The sequence below is a fragment of the Populus euphratica genome, unplaced genomic scaffold (assembly GCF_000495115.2).
Source record: "Populus euphratica unplaced genomic scaffold, PopEup_1.0 scaffold285.1, whole genome shotgun sequence".
Classification (NCBI taxonomy): domain Eukaryota; kingdom Viridiplantae; phylum Streptophyta; class Magnoliopsida; order Malpighiales; family Salicaceae; genus Populus; species Populus euphratica.
In genome coordinates, this window is record NW_011500164.1 from 137,615 (window position 1) to 160,596 (window position 22,982).

At 32.2% G+C, this 22,982-nt stretch overlaps 3 protein-coding genes and 1 non-coding gene across 8 annotated transcripts in view; 2 read left to right on the top strand and 2 right to left on the bottom strand.

Annotated features, from left to right (window-relative positions):
* Nucleotides 1-7,013: 7,013 nt before the first annotated feature.
* Nucleotides 7,014-8,396, top strand: LOC105111219 (uncharacterized). The gene has a single exon (XM_011006528.1). It carries the CDS (start codon nucleotides 7,584-7,586, stop codon nucleotides 8,112-8,114), a length of 531 nt encoding a protein of 176 aa, XP_011004830.1. The 5' UTR covers nucleotides 7,014-7,583; the 3' UTR covers nucleotides 8,115-8,396.
* A 2,815-nt stretch (nucleotides 8,397-11,211) lies between these two features.
* LOC105111222 (probable plastid-lipid-associated protein 13, chloroplastic) lies at nucleotides 11,212-16,869 on the bottom strand. 4 transcript variants are annotated; one of them, XR_839582.1, is made up of 8 exons: nucleotides 16,471-16,867; nucleotides 14,942-15,063; nucleotides 14,771-14,854; nucleotides 14,517-14,613; nucleotides 13,788-14,004; nucleotides 12,741-12,793; nucleotides 11,434-11,592; nucleotides 11,212-11,285 (listed from the first exon to the last, which is right to left on the bottom strand). XR_839582.1 is itself a non-coding variant. In XM_011006531.1 (7 exons), the coding sequence occupies exons 1-7, from the start codon at nucleotides 16,735-16,737 to the stop codon at nucleotides 11,497-11,499; spliced, it is 915 nt and encodes a 304-aa protein (XP_011004833.1). In that variant the 5' UTR covers nucleotides 16,738-16,869; the 3' UTR covers nucleotides 11,381-11,496. The 4 variants fall into 4 exon arrangements, 3 of the variants coding, with proteins under 3 accessions (XP_011004833.1, XP_011004832.1, XP_011004834.1); XM_011006531.1 differs by lacking the exon at nucleotides 11,212-11,285 and having other exon boundaries at nucleotides 11,381-11,592; nucleotides 14,771-14,833; nucleotides 16,471-16,869; XM_011006530.1 differs by lacking the exon at nucleotides 11,212-11,285 and having other exon boundaries at nucleotides 11,381-11,592.
* Nucleotides 16,870-20,122: 3,253 nt separating this feature from the next.
* Nucleotides 20,123-20,195, bottom strand: TRNAA-UGC (transfer RNA alanine (anticodon UGC)). Its single transcript has one exon. It is a non-coding gene; the product is annotated as a tRNA-Ala (tRNA).
* A 61-nt stretch (nucleotides 20,196-20,256) lies between these two features.
* Nucleotides 20,257-22,982, top strand: part of LOC105111224 (DNA polymerase delta small subunit-like) — a 6,367-nt gene continuing 3,641 nt past the window's right edge. For both annotated transcript variants that reach the window (XM_011006533.1, XM_011006535.1), the window contains exons 1-6: nucleotides 20,257-20,367; nucleotides 20,500-20,629; nucleotides 21,243-21,349; nucleotides 21,472-21,598; nucleotides 22,163-22,270; nucleotides 22,824-22,939. In XM_011006533.1, the coding sequence (XP_011004835.1) occupies nucleotides 20,302-20,367; nucleotides 20,500-20,629; nucleotides 21,243-21,349; nucleotides 21,472-21,598; nucleotides 22,163-22,270; nucleotides 22,824-22,939 (654 nt within the window). In that variant the 5' untranslated portion in view covers nucleotides 20,257-20,301. The remainder of the gene's footprint in view (nucleotides 20,368-20,499; nucleotides 20,630-21,242; nucleotides 21,350-21,471; nucleotides 21,599-22,162; nucleotides 22,271-22,823; nucleotides 22,940-22,982) is intronic.

Below are 22,982 nucleotides of genomic sequence, written 5' to 3' on the forward strand. Positions count from 1 at the left end.
GAGAACTTTAATTAATTTCTTAGTATATTGTCCTAAAAAGACTGTTTTTTAAAAAACAGTAAATGCATTAGAGGCCTCAAAAACTGTTATGTTGTTGTATAAGTTGTTTAGAAAGGTTGTTGGACTTGAAAATATTGTGCATACACTGACTAACAATGATTTTAATTATGTTACTGCTAGCAAGTTGTTGGTGGAAGAATTTCTTTCAATATTTTGGTCTCTTTGTGCTGCTCATTGCATTAACCTCATACGCCAAGATGTTGGTAAGCTACAATCAGTTTGTTCTATTGTTGATCATGCTTCTAGTATTACAAAGTATATTTATAATCATTACTATTCATTGCATTTGATGAGGAAGTTCACTGGAGGAAAAGAAGGCCAGCTCCTACTCATTTTACTACTAATTTCATTACTTTGCAAAACATTTTAGTACACAGAGATAATTTGAGAGCTACAGTCACATCTAGAGAATGGGTCTCCTCTGTTTATGTTAAGGATAATAAAGAAAAAAAGTTTGTTGATAGTGTGTTGAACTCTACATTTTAGAAATAATGTGTATCAATTGTACGGATGATCGAACCATTAGTTTGAATTCTATAAATTCTTGATAGTGACAATAGACCTACTTAAGATATTTATACGAGGCTATCCATTCTGCAAAGGATGAAATGTTGAGGAGATTTCAAAGAAAAATGGCTAAGGTGTAACCTTTCCTAGACATCATTAACAATAAATGGGATGAAAAATTATATAGGAAGCTTTATGCAACGGAATTTTAGTTGAGTTCTCGATTTCAATATGATGTAAATCTAATAAATAGATATACAAACACCATTTTCGGACTTCTAGATATTGTTGAGAAGTATGCAAATGAAAATGCAATTTTGCTAAGTAAGCTTATAAGTAAAATAAAGTTGTTTAGGAATGCAGAACATGGCTTTAGTAGAGTGTCTACAAGAAATGATCGCACTCTTTTACCTCCAGGTATATTATTATTATTATTATTTTCATATTCAATATAATTTAAAGATATTATCTTAACATAATCTTACTTATTAATTTTATATATAGATGAATGGTGGGTGCTATATGAAACTTGTGCTCCAAATCTTCAAAAGCTAGCTATACGAGTTTTAAGTCAAACTTATAGTTCTTCAAGATGCGAGAGGAATTGAAATATTTTTTAGCACATCCATTATAAGAAGAGAAATCAATTGGAGCATCACAGACTCAATGACCTAGTTTACGTCCACTACAATTTGAGATTAAAACAAAAGTATTTTCTTTTCTCTAATTCTTTAAAAGTTATTTATATTATTAAGTAGCATCATTAATATTTATATTTTGTACCTGAACTTTAATTTTGTAGAAATTATTGGAAAGGAAAAATTTATGATCCAATTAATTTTGAGGCATTTTCTAACACTGAAAATTAGGTAGTAGAAGATAATCCATCATCTTTAACAACTGAAGAAATAAAAATCCTTCATCGTGATTTATCAACCATAACCATTCAAGATACTTTAAATGAAAGTAATAGAAGATTTGATCCTTTAGTTATAACTTTGTTTGAAAATGAATTATTGTTTAACATGTAATGATTATTGGTTAATTATGTTTCAATTGTAGATTTGATAAATATAAATGAGATTGAAGATGAATGTGATGATGAAGATACATGGAAGAATGATGATGTTTTAATAGGCATTAATGAGGTAGGTTCAATTCCATTGACATTTGATTCAAATTTTACTCCTATAGATACTGAAGAAGTTAATGCTTATATTCAACCCAAGTAAACATGTTATGTTAGAAAAGTGTTGTCATTCCAATGAGGTATTGTACTTTACCATTCTTTTTTTACAATTCTACTAATGTTAAGTGTTTATTATGTTCTAAAATCTTTTACTTTTTTATGCAACTGAAAATGTTGATTTATGGATTCTAATGCAAAGTAAAGTCAGAATGTTGATTCATGGATTCTAATGCAAATTGAATTTTGGATGTTCTCATCTTATATCTATCATGTTACTTTATATATTTCTAGAACAACTTGTTATTTTATTATCCCTGTCTTTAATATCTTTTAATAATATTAAAGATTTGTTTATTTAAAGACAAATACACATTCTAATCTATTGATGTTAGTTAATTATGCTAATACATATATTCATGTGATATTTTCTTGATAATTATGCTAGCATATATGTTAATGTGATATTTTATATCAAAACAACTATATTAATGTATGTCTTGGTGTTTTATCTGGGTTGACCCAGGTGGATCGGGTTGACCTACAAGCCTTATGACCCAGTTATTTTATCGGGTCAATGACCGAGTTAGGTTTTATAACTATGCTTTTTTCTCCAAGTAAAATACTTATTCTGAGAGCTAGCTCAATTGATCAAGTTTTTTCTAGAGGTCATCAGTTCGAGTCCTACAAACCTCAGAGTTATTAAAAACTTATATAATTATTAACTTCAGAACCTGTGAAATTAGTCGAGATACATGCAAGCTAGCTAAGACACCTACGTCAATAACAAAAAAAACTTAATCCTGGTATGCAATTTTAAAAATTAAATCAACACTTTATATTAAATCCCTCTTTGTTTACACCTAAAAACCACATATTTTCAAATCATTGGAAACATCACAAATCATGGGGTTTGTCTTTAAATTAACTCTATTTATTTTTATTTTGAGGTAGAGGTATTATGATAATTATTAATTTAAAAATATTTAATTAATAAATACAAATCACAATATTACATGGATCTTACTAAAAATATATTTTTAAATTTTAATTAAAAAAATATTATAATTTATGATTTTTTCTAAAAACTATTACTCCACAACAAGAAAGGTGATAAGAATTACCATCCCTATTTTTATATTTTTGTTAGGTAATTAAAAAAAATTATTTTCCGTTGAAGTTTTAAACTTTTTTAAACAAAATAAATTGTTTTGTTACTACCTTCAAGCATTGAATACGGGATCAAATACATTTTGTATGATTTTATTTTCTTTTATAGGAACTTTTGATGTCATCTCCCGATTTTACTTAATTTTTTTAATGTTAACTATTCTTGTAAAACAGTAATTGGTTAATTAATTAAATCCCTCTGCCAATTTCAAAATTGATTAGGTCACCTTATTAAGTTAATTTATTTAATGTTTCCTTTCATTAATAACAGAAGAAATTTAATAAAACTATAATTAACTTGAAAAATTGAAATAAAAAAAAAAAAAGATTTTGAATCTCATGAGTGAAAAGACTTTCAAATGCCAGCGGATGATTTAACTTAAGAACCAGGTGATGGGCCTTGTTACATCTTACCGCATGAAGATTTCCTTATCTTCTCTAGCAGTTCACCATCTTTAAATGAAAAGAATTCTTCCATCTTCTGTAGTGGTTCTACAGTCTTCACTTATGCAAGGTAAACTCTTGAAAAAAAATCAGGTGAGCCAATCATTATCACACGATTAACTTCTAAAACAAACTCAAATCTGATCGAGAGTTGAGGTAAGACCCAATGAATGATGAAAGCAAGTGCGCGAAGTGTGAGTTGTGTGAAAAAACTAAAAAAAAAAAACAATTTTATTTTCATATTAGATGGGGTGAGGTTAAATCTGCCGATTGATCTCAAGGTCTTCTTTTTTTTTTAAAAAAAAATAAAGACTTCCCGAGCAAGGTTTGGAGGGGGAACGATGATGGTGGCCACTCTCATGGCTATGATTTATTGTTGCTCTACTTTTGGAGACCTCAATATTTAGGTACCTAATTTGAGCGTGTTCTTCACGACAAGGAGAGCTGCTTCTAGGTAGAGTCAGATTATAATGGTACTCTTGTCTAATTTTATTTCCTTTATAATTTTGTTCATGAAAATCGAGTTGCGTAGCGCGAGCGAGAGAGGATTGTTTGGTTGCTCGGCCTGAGCTCCCTCCTTTTTCCACGCGCCTTCTCCTCTTCTGTCTTTGTTGCTATTTGGGCTTAATTTTACAACTGTGTCACAGGCAAATCTCGGATATTAAATCCATGAAGGGTTAGTCTCTCTGGTTAAACATATGAATATGCACTTGTTGATTAATCTTCCACGACAAGTGTAAATAATATGCTTAAAACTGGATTGATCTACATCGTGCGTGTGTTTAAGAATATTATTAAGGCATTAATTGGAGGATTAAATTAATTTGAGAACAGAAGATCATGCAAAGGGCAGAAATGCAGAGAAGACTGCAGTCCTGCAGCCCTTCAACAATGGCAAAGAAAATGGGTCCCTCTCTTTCTCTCAGAGACACACCTTCTTGTTGTCTGTTAGGGTTTAGCAGGGTGGCTCCCGCCGGGGAAACTCAATCCCAATGGCGCTCACGTCCCCACGTGGCAGTCAATGTACACGATCTATACGGTTTGGCCGGCTGGCGCAGCCGGCACGAGACACTTTGTGATGATCATGATGACTTGAACCTTAACCGAGCGTCCGATCTATTCGAATCTCTACTTGGCGTGCACATCCAACGGTGATTATTATCTCTCTCTCACTAGCATGTATTAGTCTTAAGCATCGTTCAATTTATTTCCTCTGGATTTATTTATTGCCTGCTATCATGCCCTCCACCACCCTCTTTCTGGGACTTTTTTTTTATTAAAAAAAAATTCTAAAATATGCGTTTTCTTCTGTATAACAGTGGATATGCCAGGATGGAACAAATTTCAACAAGCAATCTATTGATAGAGACTGCAATAGGATAGATGAAGGGGCAAGAAATATCACATATATAAAAATATGAAGAAATCTAATTAAAATAATGAGTTTTTAATTAGCGTTGTAGCTCTTACACCAAGGCACAACTGTCCCACAGGATTTGATGGCTTATGGAATTTCCATTTGGAATGTGAATCTGCATGCAGTTTTGTAATGGGATCCAGGTGGGTACGCATTCATCTGAAGAGAACTTAATGCACAAACACAAAGCCCTAGCTAGCAAGCTACTCTTCTTAATTTCGTTGTAAATATTGTAATGAGCCCGAAATTGCAATGGAAATATGTATATATATAGGCTTGTTTTTAATTAGTTACGTATATAATCAACTGGGGGCCGGGGACTTCGAAAATTGATTAAATTTTATGCAATTTAAGGTTGAAAAGGGAATAATTCTGTGCAGTATAGATGCTGGGTGCTAAAAACTAATTATCAGCATCAATTGTCTTGGTCAGTTGTAAGCCCAACAATTAAATTAATTGATCATGAGACTCCCGTTTGATTTGTTTATACATAATCACTTGAAGCATTAATAAAATATAGGTGGTTTTTGTCCAAAATATTGCTGGAGATCTAGCTAGCTAGGAGCACGAAGAATAACTCTTGTGATTGTCTTTTAAGATCATTAAAGATTATCCATTGAATTATATAAGATTGGACATAGCTACCTTATTATTATTCTTGTCTTGAAAAAGTTGTGTTTTGTAGTCGAGCTCTTGGAGATCATGGTTGTTTGGATGTGAAAGCTGCATTAGTGAGCATTGACAAGATCAAAGCTTGGAGACAAAGGAAAACACATCAAGTGATCAGTTACAGAATGAAGAGATTGAGATATACCATTAATTTATGCATCCCTACTGGTTTGGTTTCTTGATATCTGTATATAGCTTGATTTGAGACAGTTAATATGATTTGTTACTTGTCTTGAGTTGAATGGGAAACATGCTAGAATATCATTTTTCCTGGACTTTTTCCTTGAGGATATGTATGGTTCCTGTCGGTTTAGAGACCGAGTAAGCATCTGCCTGGAGTGTTTTCTAGCTATAAAATCAAATTAACCCTAGCTAGCTAGCAGATTAAATCATCATGTACACAATCTTTTATATGAAATTACGTATGGTCTATGGATCGACCCTGCTGGTTGTGATTTGCCCCTCAATTTGATCATTCGTGTTTTCTCTTCACATATCTAGCTAGAGCTGGCTTAAACCTAAGAATATGAGGGGGGAAATTGATATACTCGTTTTAGTTTAAAGAGGGAAACATAGAAAGAGAATCTTACCAGCAAAAACAGCCAACATGCACATTAATAGCAAAAGGAACAGTGCCTTTTTTTTTCCCTGTCTGGTGCGATATGCATATGTTTGGTGGAGTGTAGAGAGAATCTTTCACCATAAATGGATAAAGGGAAAAACAATTGTTTGAAAAAAATAATCCCAACATCATTTAGCGCTCACGATGTGTTACGGCTGCCGTTCATGGAGGCCATGACACTCGTTTTTGTTCCTTCCGACTACGCGGATTCTTTGTCATCACAAGTAGTCGCAGTAGAAGTGGAATCACTGTACACAAACCTAAAATTATACACTTCATGACCTCCCTCCCATATTTAGGATGTTGCCCACTTTACAATTTTGGGCTCGTCAACAAGGATGATAAGTATAATTGTTTAGGTTAATTTGTCCTCCTGTCGGGGGTGTTGAAGTAAACTCAATCCAGAAGGTTGGGGGTTATGTATGTCTTCTGCTACATTGATAATAGAAGAAGAAGAAGAAGAAGAATCTAACATATATATGTTGCAAGAAGGAGAGCAACTCTACTTTAGATTAATTGTCCAATGACAATGATGCATTAGTTGTTCTGTGATTAATGTCTGTAAGATTTTCCACGTCTGTGTGGGTGTCTTAAGCAAACCCAGTTTGTTAATTGCTGTCTATTGCTCTATATATAAAATATAATTAATAAATCAAATCCTACTTAAGCTCCCAAAAACTTGATTCAAGGAACATTAAATAATGAATAATATTGTTGCAGCAAGACTAATCGATATCAAACCATGATCATGTATAGCTTCTTTTTTTTTAAAATTGACACTCTCGATCGACCCAAAAGGGAGCCTTCCCTTGGTCGCTCAAGAAAATAAGCAAGCCATTTTGCTATATACAGCTACAGAAATTTCAATATAAAGAATAAAAAAATGGTTTTTTAATATTTTAATATGCATATAAAGTCTATTGTTTAGATCATGAACCCTTAATTATTTCTCTTTGAAGCAGAGTATATATAAGGAGAAACAATTTATCTGCTGCTGATGTCTTGCTAGCGCTGGTATATGCATGAATTTGATGAGAGGAAGTCATGAAGACAATAAACCACTAGAGCACATTTTTCTTTCCAAAACAAGGGAGAACTATGGAATTTAAAAGCATTACGAACGAGCCCAGAATCAACCTAGATTCAGAGAACAGGGCCTCTTCAGTCATTTCAAGCATGATTGAAAACATTATCATGTTTCTCTCTCAAAATGCAAGCCTAGAAGAGTACAGTTGTATACATTCAAATTAAAAATTTGAAGAGTTTAATCTTAATTATAGAGATCGTGGGACCAAAATGGCTTCTGTTACTTTATTGACTATCTCTTGGCTCACACAACAGCAGACAGCTAGCTTGTTTTTCTCTTCAAAATCTCTCCCTTGTCCTTCCACTTCCTGTCAGCTCTCCTCCCCCCCTTTATATATAAGGAAACCCTCTCCTCTCCTCTAAACAACTCCACCAACTCCCTGATCACCTCGCACTTGATCTCTCTTTCTCTCTTCATTTTAATGGAGGATCTTATGATGAGGAAACGACCAGCGTTTATGCATAGTTCAATCACTCCTGCATCACCACTAACCATGCATAAAGATTCACACACAATAGACAAAGTCAAGCCAAAGATACGCATAATTCACATCTTTGCTCCCGAAATCATCAAGACGGATGTTGCAAACTTCAGAGAGTTGGTGCAAAGACTTACAGGGAAACCAACTGTTCAAAAGGGGGGTTGCAAGAAGAAAGCAAGAAGCGCAAGAACACAGGATCAACCAAGAAACTGCAACAACAACAACTACTACTTATGTGACAACAAGCCTGTTATGACCAAGAAAGTTGAGCTAAGGAGCGGGTTTGGGAGTACTTTGGGGTCTAGAGAAAGCGTTAAAGAGGAAGAAGAAATATGGAATGGTCCAAATTCAGGTGGGTTCTTAGGTGGATTTACAGATTTGGATGGTTTCATTCAAGAGCTTGGTGAATTTCCATTGCTGCCAACGGATGCTAATCACATGCAAGGGTTCGGGGAGACTCAACTTGCCTAAACGATCCCTGCAAATGCTTGATTATATCTGGCTTTTGTGTTTTTTTGGGATTATATAATATGGATCTAATTTAGATATTGGTTTAACTCATGAATTCTTCTGCTTATTAATTTGTTCATTTTTCCAATTCATTTATCTCTATTTCATCTCTCTCTCGATGTAAATAAAAAGGAAAACCTTATGCTTTTTAAATTGCAGGACAGAAATTGCATTTTCTTATATACATATTCTTCTGCCATGTGGATGTAATAGAAGTAAACTGGAACTGCTCTTTCTTCTGTGATAATTTCCCAAGAATTTCTACTGTAGATTGCTTTTGTTTCTTTTCATTTGGATGTGGCTATGACCTTCGCCTTATCTATGGTCTCTCTCTCTCTCACACTCTTCTCTGATCAGTGATGAAGAGCAACGTTGTCTGGTTTGGCAGACCAAACATGAACGTGCAAAACTCTCAACACATTTATGATAATTATTAATAAATTACTTTTCTTGCAAGACTTAATTGCATTTCAAGAGAATTAATTTTTATTACAGCTAGTCGTCTCTCAATTATTCATCTTCTTGGTACATTAATTGTGCATTATCTCTAGTATTTTTTGGAATAAATTCCGCGTAAAATCGTTTGCAGTCATGATCAATTAAATTAGGAATTTCTTACAACAGAATGTATCGATGTGTTAGGATATGGCTATGAGTGACCATATAAAATTAAAATGAGATAAAGAAGAGCCACTCTCTATGTACACACTACTAGAAAATGTAGTCATTAGCAACGTCTATGTACAGTTCCTTTTTCAGCATTCCTTAAATTTTTATTATAATTCCACCTACAAGTTTCTATAATGTTAATCGTGTTTTTGTTGCAAAGTAATTTTTTTTTATATAAAAAAGTAGTTTTTATAAAAAATAAATTTTAAAAAAGTGAATTTTTTTTAATATTTAATAAGTTTATGAAAAATAATTTTCAATGTTTGATTATGTGATAGAAAATAAAATAAAAAATAATTCATTAATATTTTAATTTATTTTTTAAAATTTATTTAAATAATAAACATCTAATTTGACAAATGAAAAGGTTGAAGAGGATAAAATTAAAAAAACAGAATTTCATAAATTATTTCAAATTAGATAAATAGCAATAAAAATTAAAAAATAAAAATGTTTCAATTAAGAAAATGATAAGAGAAAAACAAATAACAATAAAAAAATATAAATTAAAATTGATATAAAAATAAAATTTTAAAGAATAAAATTAAAATAAAAATAATTCAAAACAAAATATACAGTAATAAAAAAGATCGAAGATCAAATTTAATATAATTAACAAATAAAATGATATTTTTGAATTTTTTATAATTTTTAAAAAGTATATTTCATCCAAAATAAAATAAAAATACTTTTTTAGAAATCATGTTTTTAATTGATAATTTTTTTAATAATAAACAAATATTAGAAAGTAACTTTAGAGAGTTAATTCCATGAAATCACTTTTCATTTAACAAACAATAACTTAATACCTGGATTCCAATTAATCATGCAACAAGCAGCAAATTAAAATATCGTTTTTCACTATTATTCCTTATGTGTTGTTCTTGAATGAACAAGCATTTAAGTGATTTGAGACATGTCAAGATGATATACTTACTTGGCCATGAATTTCCATAAATCCCCACAGGAAGAATCTACCACTTTGTTACAAGCGATAATGTGGATGATTTTGGGCCATTACAACTACTTCACGGCTTGGATTGGCAGCCTGAGGTCATAAAACCCTAACGTTTTTTCAGAAAGAGGCTCCATTATACTTGCAGCAGAGCACAAGAGGTTAGAAATTCACAGGCTATGCAAGGAAAGCTAAGATTTTAATCCATGAACTCCTCGCACCCTAGGCCATCAAGTCCTGACAACTTGTGCTAACACTTGCGGATTAGGTTTAACTGAATGTTGGAAAGCTTCCACTGGGTTTTGAAGGCATTACGGGTTAGAACTTAGAAGTGGGATTGTTTCAGGAAATGGCATATCTGTTTCTGATGCGTAAAGCTTGCCATTAAAGCCCGATCGATGCAAGCCAGAGCAGTATAAATCAGGGAGGCTACAGGTTTCCTCCATTTTTCGAGAAGTCAAAAACAATTTGCATACAGATGATCATCATGGACGTGCTTCCCCCATGGGAACGTACAGAACGCAAGTCAAAGGGGCTAAGCAAACTTACAATCAATACTATCGACCCTTTTGCTCCCTTATTGTCTCCGAAGGCCACAAATGGAGCTTGCCATGCCCATTTTCTTTCTTTGTTATTTATTTGTTTTTGTTATTTTTTGTATGAAAGTATTGTTATCATTGTTGTCATTATGCAAAACACTATATGACCTAAACTCTTCTATTTGGTACCATAAATCTTGGATAAACTCCCTCCCACTGATGATTGTTTTCCTGCATTATTAATGGTTGTTGGCAATGGCCAAACCATTTCTTTTGCTCAAGTCAATGGAAAAGTAGGATGAATATATCTATCTATCCAGTGTAGTCTTCGGAAAGTCCTGAATAGGAAAATCTAGACACCATGGATAATAGGGTAAAGATCTCTCTCTTAGTTATTAAGAAGGTGATTAAAAATATAGTAATGATTATTTTTTAAAATGTTATTTTAATATATTAAAATAATATTTTTTATTTTTTAGAAATTATTTTTAACCTTAATAAATTAAAATGATCTAAAAATACTAAAAAATATTAATTTAAAATAAATAATAAATAATTTTTTTAATATTATTTTTAAAATATAAAAAACGAACGGATTAAATGATCAGTAAAGGCAAAGTTTTGAAACAATTGATGTGGTGAGGTTTTATAGCGAAGCATGGAGTCACACAGCACGGCCCCCGCTTAATCAAGATCATATTCACACTCGTCACCAAACTTTTCTCATTATCTTTTTCAATCCTCTACAACTTTTGGCAAAAGGCTTTCAATTTGAACCAGTAAAACATTCCCTGGGTCACAATTTTATGCATAGAATGGAACCATACAGTTTGCAGATTCAGTGAATTTGAGAGATGGACAAGAACCACGAGGGTTGAAAGTATGCGCAGATAGCGACCCTCAAACAAATCCACCCACTAATTTTGTATTGAAACCAACAACTTAATCTCAGCAATTACCTTGAGAACACTTTAAAGAAGAAAGTTTCCTCACTTCTTCTGTCAGTGAAGGATTATTTTATTTCCAATCAGCAAGCATTTAGTGAATGGAAACCAACCAGCAAATAAGCATGAAAGGGAATGACTGCCCGTCTTATTGAGAGTGATGCGAGGGAAGCTGTTGAGTCTACATTGTATTAGAAGGTTAAGAAAAAAACAATAAACAGTCAGTTTTCACATCTCTAGCTCTCATACTCTGCAGTTGGTTCTGCCATTGGAGAGGCTGGTGCATCCAGCCTTGTAAGAACTTCAGGTGCTCCAGCAGCATCCCTTACTATCTGTGTTGAAAACCAGGAAAAATACTCAAATTTTGATAATGTCTACTTTCCTGGTTTACGTTCTTACATATCTTTCACAAAGCTAACTGCTAGTTCTTTGAAATTATCCTCTTGTTTGCAAATATATATTTATGACCATGCAAAATGGATACTTCTGCATGACCATCCTTTTGGCAACAGCAGTGCAAGTGGTCATATTATACAAGCCATATCTGTAGTGAACGCCATGTTATGTGTTGAATATAAAATGTTCGCAAGAGATGATAGGAAGTTAGGAACATGTAATGAAAGAAAACCAAATAGGTAAATTCAGGCTCCTTATAAGCAATGGCGGATCCTGAGAACAATTCTTGAGGAAGAAAGATCAATAATATGATATTATCTATTTTATTGTTCATAGATATAGTTTATCTATTTTATTTTATTTTTAGTGGAAATCACATGCATAGAGTTTTTTTCATCAGCTTGAACAAATATTTTTGCATGTGCGTTAAAAAAAAATCTAAATTTTTATAAAAATATTTGATTTAAAACAATCATTTTCTTTCATCATATGTATTTCCTAAATACACATAAATGTTATTCATAAAAATCAAGAACCAATATACAATTTTGCTATTTACAAGAACACAGCTAATTAAACAAATTTGTTTGACATTAAGAATAAAATTGGTTACTTTTAAAAGCACACGGACCAAGATGTAATTTTCTCAAAACCTAGGGGGTCTATTGCCCTACCCTGTGCCTTCTAGGATCCGCCACTGCTTATAAGGGACCCGAGACAAAAGCTGGGAGAGAATGTATGAGCCTTCATGAATCTTGGTAGATGGAGACATCCATCCATGATAGGGCTCCCAAGTTAATAAATACAACAGATAGTCCTCTAGAATTCGTAAAGCTCCTTTTTTGTTTATTATCGCATGAGAATGAAATATGGCATGTACTTTTGACATTTTCATATCTAATTCCTTTTAAAATTTGTGCAAAGACTACTCTTGATGTGCTACTGAAACAAGATTCAGATGGCAGATTCATCCTATGTGCAGTTTTCATCCACTTCTGCAATGAGAACATTTGAATAATAATTCAAGGGAAAAAATTCTATGCTGCAGAATGATATGATAAATTATAACAAGTTGAGTACTTACAAGTATTTCATCATCAAGATACGAAATCATGAAGAGTCTCTGGAAAGTACTGGCTGCAGGCATAGACAAATAAACTTTAGCAATTTAAAAAATCCAAGCACGAAAAGCACAGGGCATCATGACGTATTATAAGTTTATAACCCCTGAAATTTGAGTTTCTTTTCATTTAAAACTTGTTGTACCGAGCAGGATATTAGCAGTGAGTAACTGCCACTGTGACAAAAAAGAAAAAGGTAGAACTTTGAAACAATATCATCATCTCGTATTCCAAGTTCAAGGGATTCCAATAAATAGAAAGAGTGGAATTTCTGGACCTGTGAAACTTCATAGATTGAAATAATGCTAAATTGCTATAACATAATTGTAGGTCTAACACAACACAAGCAGGTGGTTAACAGCAGCACACATAAATGGTATGGCAATTAATCAAGTCTTGATATATGCTGCAGGGTCAACTTTCATGAATACAGAAGAGTGTTGGAAACCAGCCTTGAGGTTCTTTACATAGCAGGACCTCCAATCAGTGCTCTCAAAAAGTGCCCTTGGTATAGCAACGGAACAAAGTTCACAAACACACAAAAAAGAGTACACATAAATAACTAATCAACGATGAATTAAAAAGAAAAACAGTTTTTTGTTTGGAAACTATTATATATCTACAAAGAAGAAATTCAAATGAAAACATCAGCGATGCATATGATATTTACAAACATCTTGGGCTAGGTTTCTGACCCAAAATTTTAGTTTATTCATAAAAGAATAGCAGAAACATTTCCTAGAAAGAGTTAAACAACCTGAAAAGGTAGACCAGATGAGCAATATAAATGTCAAGCTACAATTACAGCTAAATGAGTTACTAGAAGGGAGAATCCCCAAAATGACCAAGACAATGGTAGGAAGGGGCTGGGGTACGGGGAGAACAAAATGGCTAAAGCTTCAGATCTTTTATGACTGAGGTCTAGAGGTACCCTGTTCTTCTTTGTTGGCTAGGAAGGAGAATTCTCAAATAAGATAGAGAGAAAATGATCCAAACATCAAAATGCTTACTTAGAGGAATTTTCAGCCCGCTAGAAAAGGAATCCCTAATAGGAACAGGAAGTTGTTGCACTGTTTGGACAGCCTGACCAAATGCACCTTTTAGCTGTTCTGGTACTGTTTCTTCAATGATGGTAGGTGTCTCAAGAATCCCTTCAACATATTCCTCTTTCATTCTAAGAGGTCCCTCCACAGTTAACTTGGAGAGCAGAATGAATTTGCTTTCTATCTGCATTACACAGAAGAGAAAAATTCAAACAAAAGCTCAAAAATATACAAGAGCAAACATAAAATAGTCACACCATTATTAATTGGAAGTTGTCTTCATCTGTGCTTGGAAAAGATTGGTGATATATCTCAAGGATGGGTTCATGTTTGCTATAACTTCAAACCTTCCATGACATTTACATGCAGGTTGAATCAAGTAATTGTTTGGGAGAACATTTCTGTTACACATATATTATTATCAATAGGTATGTTGTTATTATATATGTTGAGAACTTCAGAATTTTGAGGTGTGATTTTGATCAAGCATAAATTTCAGCCTTGATTTCAATACAACTACCCAACATCTACATGAAGTATGCATCTCCGGAAGATTATGCTTACTGCATGAGAGGTATGACAAACTTTTCTCCTTTATTTGTAAGAAATTCAGTGCAAGAGAATTTCTCTAATCCTATTATTGGTATTAAAATTTTGCAAGTATTGCAACAAGAGCATTAAAAGATAGAAGGGTACCGAGTATAATAGTTTCATATTTGCTGTAACCTTTGCATTTCCATCCTTAATCACCATGTCCATTTTAGACAAATAAGCGAAATTTTTAGGAAATCTCCTGCAACAACCAAGATAATTAACTGTCATTTAAATTGACTAACCCAGTGAAGTAAAAACTCCCATATAAGTTGCAACCATAAAAATATCACATTCCTTGTAGGAAATAGAAAAGGATGGAAGATGAAGATAAGAAACAAAGACCCATCGGTACTCACTCGAATATAAATCTGGCAGCAAATAAACCAGGGATTCCAGCTCCAAACCACTCAAAGTTCCATCTACCTTCCAAAAACGGTGACCTGAGTAGCTCAATAACAAGTAGACATCTCAAAAAAAATGACAAAAACAACATATAAGCAAATGGAAGTGCTTTGTTAAGCACCTACGTAGTTGGTCGAGGAGTTGGATTGAGCCGCTCAAGACCATTTATCCTTTCGTTAACATCAATCCGCTGCATATCTGTTGTCTTTCCAGTGACCAAAGCTTCAAAACCGCCAGAATCTTTGAACTAAATCATTGGACATGCAAAAGAAAAAAAAAACCTTTAACAAACATCAAGAGTTTCCAAAGCAATACTATTTACTCCATTAATGAAACAAACCATAAATGACCTACATTTAAAGCAAGAGTTTTGTTGTCTGCTATACAAACTATTGCATTAATCCTGTGAAATTAGTGAACTAGTAAAACCAAGGAAGCAAAAACACTTGGACTATGAAATTGCCAAGGGATTCCTTTCAAAGCTGGAGAAATCTTAGGCCATTAGCTTGGAGTCATATTGATTATGCTATTTATAGTGTCAAAATGACATTCTGTTGGTGAGACAATTGGCAACGAGGGCCTACTGATAAAGGCTTGTGGGAAAAGGTTTTTTTTTTTCATTTTGGTATCCAAGGGAATGCAACAGTTGTTTCTGTTATTCAAGGAAATGACTGATAATGGCTTCCTGAAACTCTGAAGCAATGGCAGAATAACAGACCAAAATTTGCAGCTTAATCTTTTCCAGTTCAGATCAGGTTGATTGGCACAAACTGTTATGGGCCTCTCTAGACATTCCCAAGAACCAGTATTATAGCTACATCAACTATCCTAAACAGGTAGCATCAACAAATGAGAGATAGATATGTACGGGGAGAAGCATTAATCCTGTCTATATCCTATGTAATCAAGCATCAGAGAGCAAGAACATTCACTTATTATTCTCATGTCTAAATACAAAAAATAATTTGTTTGGCACATAATCTTACATACGGGATTGGGATATACAATTCATCTGGGCCAAGAAGAATCTGAGAAAGAGTCATTTGTGTCTGTTCTGCAAAAATTAGCATCCCACAATCGCTAGCTTTTGTACATATGCTGTCTCGAAGGAAATGGAACATTGTTTTTTTTTTTTTTACAAAGAAAACAGGTAGCGAAGGTTATTACAGCGGTTATATTTTGATCAGAGTCGACATTTTCTTTTCGCAGCAATTGGAGACTTGGTACTCTAGTTTTTTAGCTGCTTCAGTTTTAGTCGATTGTACAGCATGGTTTTTGCTTTCTACCTTTTATTATGTTTGGTTTCCCATTTTCTGCTTCAGGAATTGGGGATTTTATTATGTTTGGCATAGCGCGCGCGCGCGCGCACACACACGAAAAAAGAAGAAGCAGTTTCTTGCAGCGCGCGCGCGCGCGCGCGCACACGAAAAAAGAAGAAGCAGTTTCTTGCACAAAATCTCCGTTTTGAATTCATTTCTTACTTTGAATCCACTGACTGCAAACTAAGAAATGACTTTAACTTTTTTAGGATTTGAGATTATCCACTCCAAAGCATTCAACCGTAGGTCAAAATCATCGAATTGCATCGAACTTAACTTCAATACAGAGAAATGAATAAACTTTCTTATAATTCAGGAAGGGAGGGAGTAATTACAGCGAGAAGCAGAGATTCTTTAGCAGAGAGTCTCTCCATTTCCTTAGCATAAATAGCTGAAGCCCCATGTATAGCCTGCTGTTGTACCATAGCGGTGCAGGCCATTCGACGGTAGCCTGAGCTCCTCCGGCCATTATCCGGTAACTTGGTCAAACATAGAAAAGAATGTGCCGAAGATGAATGGCGTGAGCGAATTGCAGAGAATGAAGGAAGTGAGCCTCCTTGGATTAAAGATGATGACGACGACGACGACAAAGAAGAAGCCATCCAAATTCCACGAGCTGCGGAGACTTTCTTTCAGTGCTGTGAATTGTGTGCGTGTGTACTATCCTGCTCCGAGCAGGAACCGGTTTTTACCCTTTTTATTTTATTTTAATAATTCTATATTGGAAAGTGATGAGAGCAGAAAACACGTTTCGTTTCATGTGGTTTTATCGGGCCTCGAAGTGGGAAATTACAGTACTCAAAGTAGGGTAGCTGGGTCATGATAACGAGAGTAATGGTGCGTTTGGTAACGGGCCAAGCATGCTTTTAAAATGATTTTTAATTAAGAATATATTAAAAAAATTATTTTTTATATTATCAGATAAAAATTATAAAAATACACTAAAAAAATAATAATACAATGTTCTTTTTAGACAAAAAAAATTTATCTTAAAAAATACATTTTATTATTATGCAAATTTATTGATTATATAATCAAGCAACCCTTTAATAAAGTTAAAATATAACCAATAAAAGTTAAAAAAAAAACTATAAGAGTATAATATAATAAAAATATATCATTAAACACTATTATTATTAGAATAAAAACTTATATATTGTAAATATTAAGTTGCCTATAAAAAATAAAAAAAAAATACAAAACCAATTAATTTCTTATAAATCAATTTAACTCCCAAGATAATCAAAGAAAATAAAGATCTCTCTCACACAAGCTAAATAAATTCAGCAACAATAATATTATTAAAATAATATTATTAAGTTTAAATATTTTATCCTTATAAAAAATATTTATATTCTTGAAAATAAATTCTAATAAAACTATAAATTCACTCACTTATAAAAATGACTAAAAACTTAAACTAATACATCTGAAAACATAAATTTAAATAAGTCCACGTGTCATAATTAAAAACTAATTAATAATTAAATTCAAACAAATATGAAATTTTAGCTAATTAATCAAATCCAAAAATATAAAAACTCTCTCCAAGCAAACCAAAATAAATAAAATATAATTGAAACTAAAATATTTATATCTAATAAAACTATAAATTTACTCACTTATAAAAATGACTAAAAACTTAAACTAATACATGTGAAAACATAAATTTAAACAAGTCTACAGGTCATGGTTAAAAAAATTCAAACAAATATGAAGTTTTAGCTAATTAATTAAATCCAAAAATATAAAAACTCTCTCCAAACAAACCAAAATAAATAAAATATAATTGAAACTAAAATATTTATATAGCTTGTGGCAGCCACACAAATCTAAAGTAAAAAATTATTTTAGTCCTTTAAAATACACACTAAGAACTCCAAGAAAGAATATTTTATCAATAAACTTGTCAAAATAGTAAAAGCAAATGCAACTAGTTTACATAATATATTGTTGAATTTCAATTAACTTAAATTTTTCTTATAATATTTTAGTTAGTTTGATTTAATGTATGATTTAAAAGACATGTCTATATCATAAAACCAGTTATTAGTTATTTTAATGCAAAATTCACAATTAATTTAGTTCGTATATTTACTTTAATCCAAACTTGAAAGATTAATTTGATATTTAATAATTTATTAGTAATCTCATTAAAAAAAATATTATCAAACTCCTAAAACAATAAAACACACACACCGGGAATAGAGGGGTTAAATTTATTAGTAGTAAAATGAATGATTTAATATATGATTTAAAAGACATGTCATAAAACTAGTTATTAGTTATTTTAATGAAAAATTCACAATTAATTTAGTTCATATATTTACTTTAATCCAAACTTGAAAGATGAATTTGATATTTAATAATTTATTAGCAATCTCATTAAAAAATATATTATCAAACTTCTAAAACAATAAAACACACACACCGGGAATAGAGGAGTTAAATTTATTAGTATTAAAATGAATTTTCTTGTAGAAAAGTAGAGTTATTGGTTGGTTTTAATAATGGGTAGATTTAATCTCACCCTATCTAACATAAAAATTAAATTATTTCTTTAATTTTTGCATGCAATCTATACTTATCTCCCTTAGTTACTCGTGTGATAATGATCGGCTAACCTGATTTTTTTTCAAGGAGTTTTACCCTGCATAAGTGAAGGCTGCAGAACCACTACAGAAGATGGAAGGATTGTTTTCATCTAGAGGTGATGAACTGCTACAGAAGATACGGAAATTTTCATGTGGTCAGATGTAACAAGACCCACCACCTGTTTCTTAAGCTTGATATTCAAAATCTTTTTTGTTTTGGCTAATTATAATTTCATTAAATGTCTTTTTTTTTATGGCTAATTATAATTTCATTAAATGTCTTTTGTTTATAAATAAAAAGAAAAACATGAATCAAAACACGTGTCACGTGATTAAATAGGTTATTATATGATTAATAAAAGGAAAATATTAAACAAAACAATTAACTTTATTTAAAAAAGTTTAAAAGTTGTAAGTACAATAAAATTGTTTTTTTCAATTAGCTAACAATAAAATAAAAATAAAAAATGGTAATTCTTATCACCTTTCTTGTTGCGGAGTAATATTTTTAGTATATATTTGATACTATGGTAATTTTTTATTATAATTTAAAACAGTAAATATTAGAAAAACTATAACCTATAATATTTTTTTAACTAAGAATTTTAATTTTTTTCAGTAAGATTCATGTAAAACTGTGGTATGTATTTATTAATTCAATATTTTTAAATTTAAAATTAAAACAAAACATACAACACAAAATAGAAATAAACTGAGAAAATATTAAGACAAAACCCATGATTTGTGATGTTTCCAATATTTTGAAAATATGTGGTTTTTAGGTGTAAAGAAGTGGGGATTTAACATAAACTGCGTGCAAGGATTAAAGTATTTTACTTGGAGAAGAAAGACGCATGAGTTTCGAGTGGAGAGGAACAAGCAGGGTGACGAAAAGAGAATCGTGTCATTGCTCCTGAGGCTGGTGGAACACAAAGGTAGGCTTTGATATTGTTGCAATGATTTTCTTTTTTAAAATATCTTTTATTTAAAAATATTTTAAAACAATATTTTTTTAAAAAAATATTTTTAATATTAATATATTAAAATAATAAAAAAAATAATTTTAAATAAAACAAACTTAATTTTTTATCTTAAATATTTGAACCGCGTTATTAAACACTACAAAAAAAAAATTACATTATAACTTAGATTTTATTTAATATGGTTGTGGATTTAAAAATTTTTGAATGATTTTTTGGTTTTAAATTAAATTTTTAATATTTATGTTTTGATCATTTTAATACATTAATATTAAAATTAAAATTTTTAAAAATAAAAAAAATTATAATATATTTTTATACTAAAAATATTTTAAAAAACGAACTCCTTTGCCTCCCACCAGCTAAGCAAAATGAGGTAAAACCAGGAACAAAGCAATCCTGAGACGATATATTGGAGATGCGGGGGATCGAACCCCGTGCCTCTCGCATGCAAAGCGAGCGCTCTACCATTTGAGCTACATCCCCATCTTGTGAATTCTCTAGGAACATTTTATATAACTAATATATTTGAGCACAAACTTATATAATCTCAGTGTTGGCTGCTGCCGCTACTTGTTTCCGTTTTCCCGCCATGACTGGAATGGAAATCGACAGAGAGAAAAATATCCAGAGAAAGCATTCCGCTTACCAATCTCTGGTCGCTATTTCCCATTATCTCTTTCTTTCTCATTCTTCTTCAGTTTCTTTTACGTCCCAAAAATGTCATTAGTTTCTTTCTTTTTCCTTTTGTTTTCTAGGAAGTGTGAACTTATAATTGCTAAAATTGCAGGATGAGACCTTTGATATTCAAAACGAGACCTATAGAGGCCAGCAATATAGTCAAATTTACTTTGCTCGTCTTCACTTGATGAGAACACTGCTTTACTCGCTCATTACCCATTGGAAACCCCATGTCCCTGGTACCTCTCTTTCTTTCTTTCTTTCCTTTTTTTCCCCTTGTTGAATTGAAGTTAAAGTTTTCTTCTTCTTTTTTTATTAGGTGATGTGTGTTTGATTTGTGTTTTTAGCTTACTTATGGATTTAGGGTTGTAATTTTGGATGTGGGGGAGGAGTAATTTCTGATATGTTTCTCTTAGAGCATTTTAATTTTTAACTGAGTTGTCTTTAAGAGTAAAGTTGGGGTTTTATGTGGGTTTCTTGTTATTTTGCTGATTGGTTGGTAGGTAAGAGGGAATCTGTAGGTTATGGTGGTATTTAGGGCTTAGGGTTTTGGTATATTTTTTTGTTGGTTTTTGTTGATTTATTTCATAGAAAATTTGGAAAATTTGTCTTTCTGTAATTGCTCCTAGTATTTCAATGGAATTGGTTGTGAGGTTTGATATGTTGATTGACAGAGGCCAATTGTACATGGTGTTGGTAAATTTCCTGAGTGGTGTATTTTTCAATTTCTTCTTTTCCCTCATTTGTAAAGGTCTTGGATGTAGGTAGTTTGGATTCTTAATGATGTGATGATGTGACATTGTTATAAGATGCATGGAGTGGTCTTTATTGACCAGCTTCTTTTTGTTGTAGTTTGTACAGTTTTGGGGTTGGAAGAAGGCAAGGAATGCATCATTGTTGGGACCCTGTACAAGCACATGAAACTTAAACCTTGTGTCCTTGATGAATATTCTAAGGAGGTATTTGGTTGTTAATAATGAATTTCATGACGTTGTCATTTATATCTTTTTTTCTTGAAATTGACAAAGAAATTGTACGTTGCAAGGGTGTTTGATTTTTTAAACTTGAGTGCAATGTGCAGAGATCTGCAGTGCCTCTTGTCAAGCCTCACAACTTCATGCATCCGGATGATCATTTGGTTTTGGAAGATGAAAGTGGAAGGGTTAAGCTTGGTGGCACCGTGCTTTCACCTTCAAAATATGTTACAGGTACCTCTCATGTACAAAAATAATAAATTCTTGTGATGTCAAATGCAGTTTGTTGGCAGCTATTAGAGAGGTACAACTTTTTTTGTTTTGGAACAAATTGGTAAAGCCTGCTTAATCAATGTTTTTTCCAGTTGTTGTGTTCATGTTTTTGTCAAGCATTATCTTTCTATGACATGAAAATCGTGTGGTAATAATTTCGGTCTCCTCATGCTTTTGTATTTAATGATGAATCTGTGGTTGGACTGGAATTGTGTGGACGGCTAGCCTTGTTTGGCATTGATGTCCAACCATATTTTTGAAAAATTATGATTTTTTTTTAGCTTCATTTTTTTTGGATATTTTTGGATTGTTTTAATGTGTTGATGTCAAATAAATTTTTAAAAATAAAAAAAAATTATTTTGATGCATTTCCGAACGAAAAACACTTTGAAAAGCAACCCTTATCACACTTCCAAATAGGCGAATATGGAAATACTTGTTTTCCACAACCTTTTGAGCAATATGATTTTGAATATTTTATTTGTCTCACAAACCGGTTTCACATTGATATGATGCATTTGATAGGCGGTGTCGTTGCTTTGCATGGAAAGGAAACTACTGCTGGTGACTTTTTGGTTCTGGATGTCTTTGAAGCTGGTTTAGCACCACAAATGAAGCCCCAACTTAAATCAAGTATGATATAAATTATATTTCTGGCATCCATATTCCTGATTTCTACTTGGATCAGATATATACAAATCTTTCTGTTTCTTGGTTATCACATCCTTATTCATTAAGTGTTTTTGGAGATGTATTCATCTGCATTGTAATCATCATCTATACGTGCTTTAGAATTAAAAGAATTACATACAACTGAAGATAAATTTGAAATTAACAGAAAAAAGATTATATAGACAGAAGTATTTTGGAATTAGCATGGAGTTTCTGTTACAAGGGATTGTAACATATGAGAAATGCATCTGGGGCTAATTTCACAAAATATTACTTGAAAGATCATAAAAATGTCGTCCAGACACCTACTTAGCTGTTGAAACACCAAATGGGAATTCCAAGTTGCTTCCTTTGTAGATGAATCACTTAATGCCCATTTGAACAGAGTAGACTTTGTCCATTCTTAAGTTCGATATTTGCACTCCATTTACCATGTCATCTTTTGGAAGCCCCTCCTTTTACTCTTCTTTTGGAAGTCAAATTGTCTTTTAGACCTGGCACTTATTATTCACAGGCGAGGACAAGTATGTTGTTTTTGTTTCTGGTGTAAGTGTTGGAAGCAGCAAATCAAATCCTCTCCAATTTCAGCTTCTTGTGGATCATATAACAGGACATCTGGGAGATGATCAGGTTTTTACAGTTTCTTTCCTACACCCCCCCCCCCCCCCCCCAG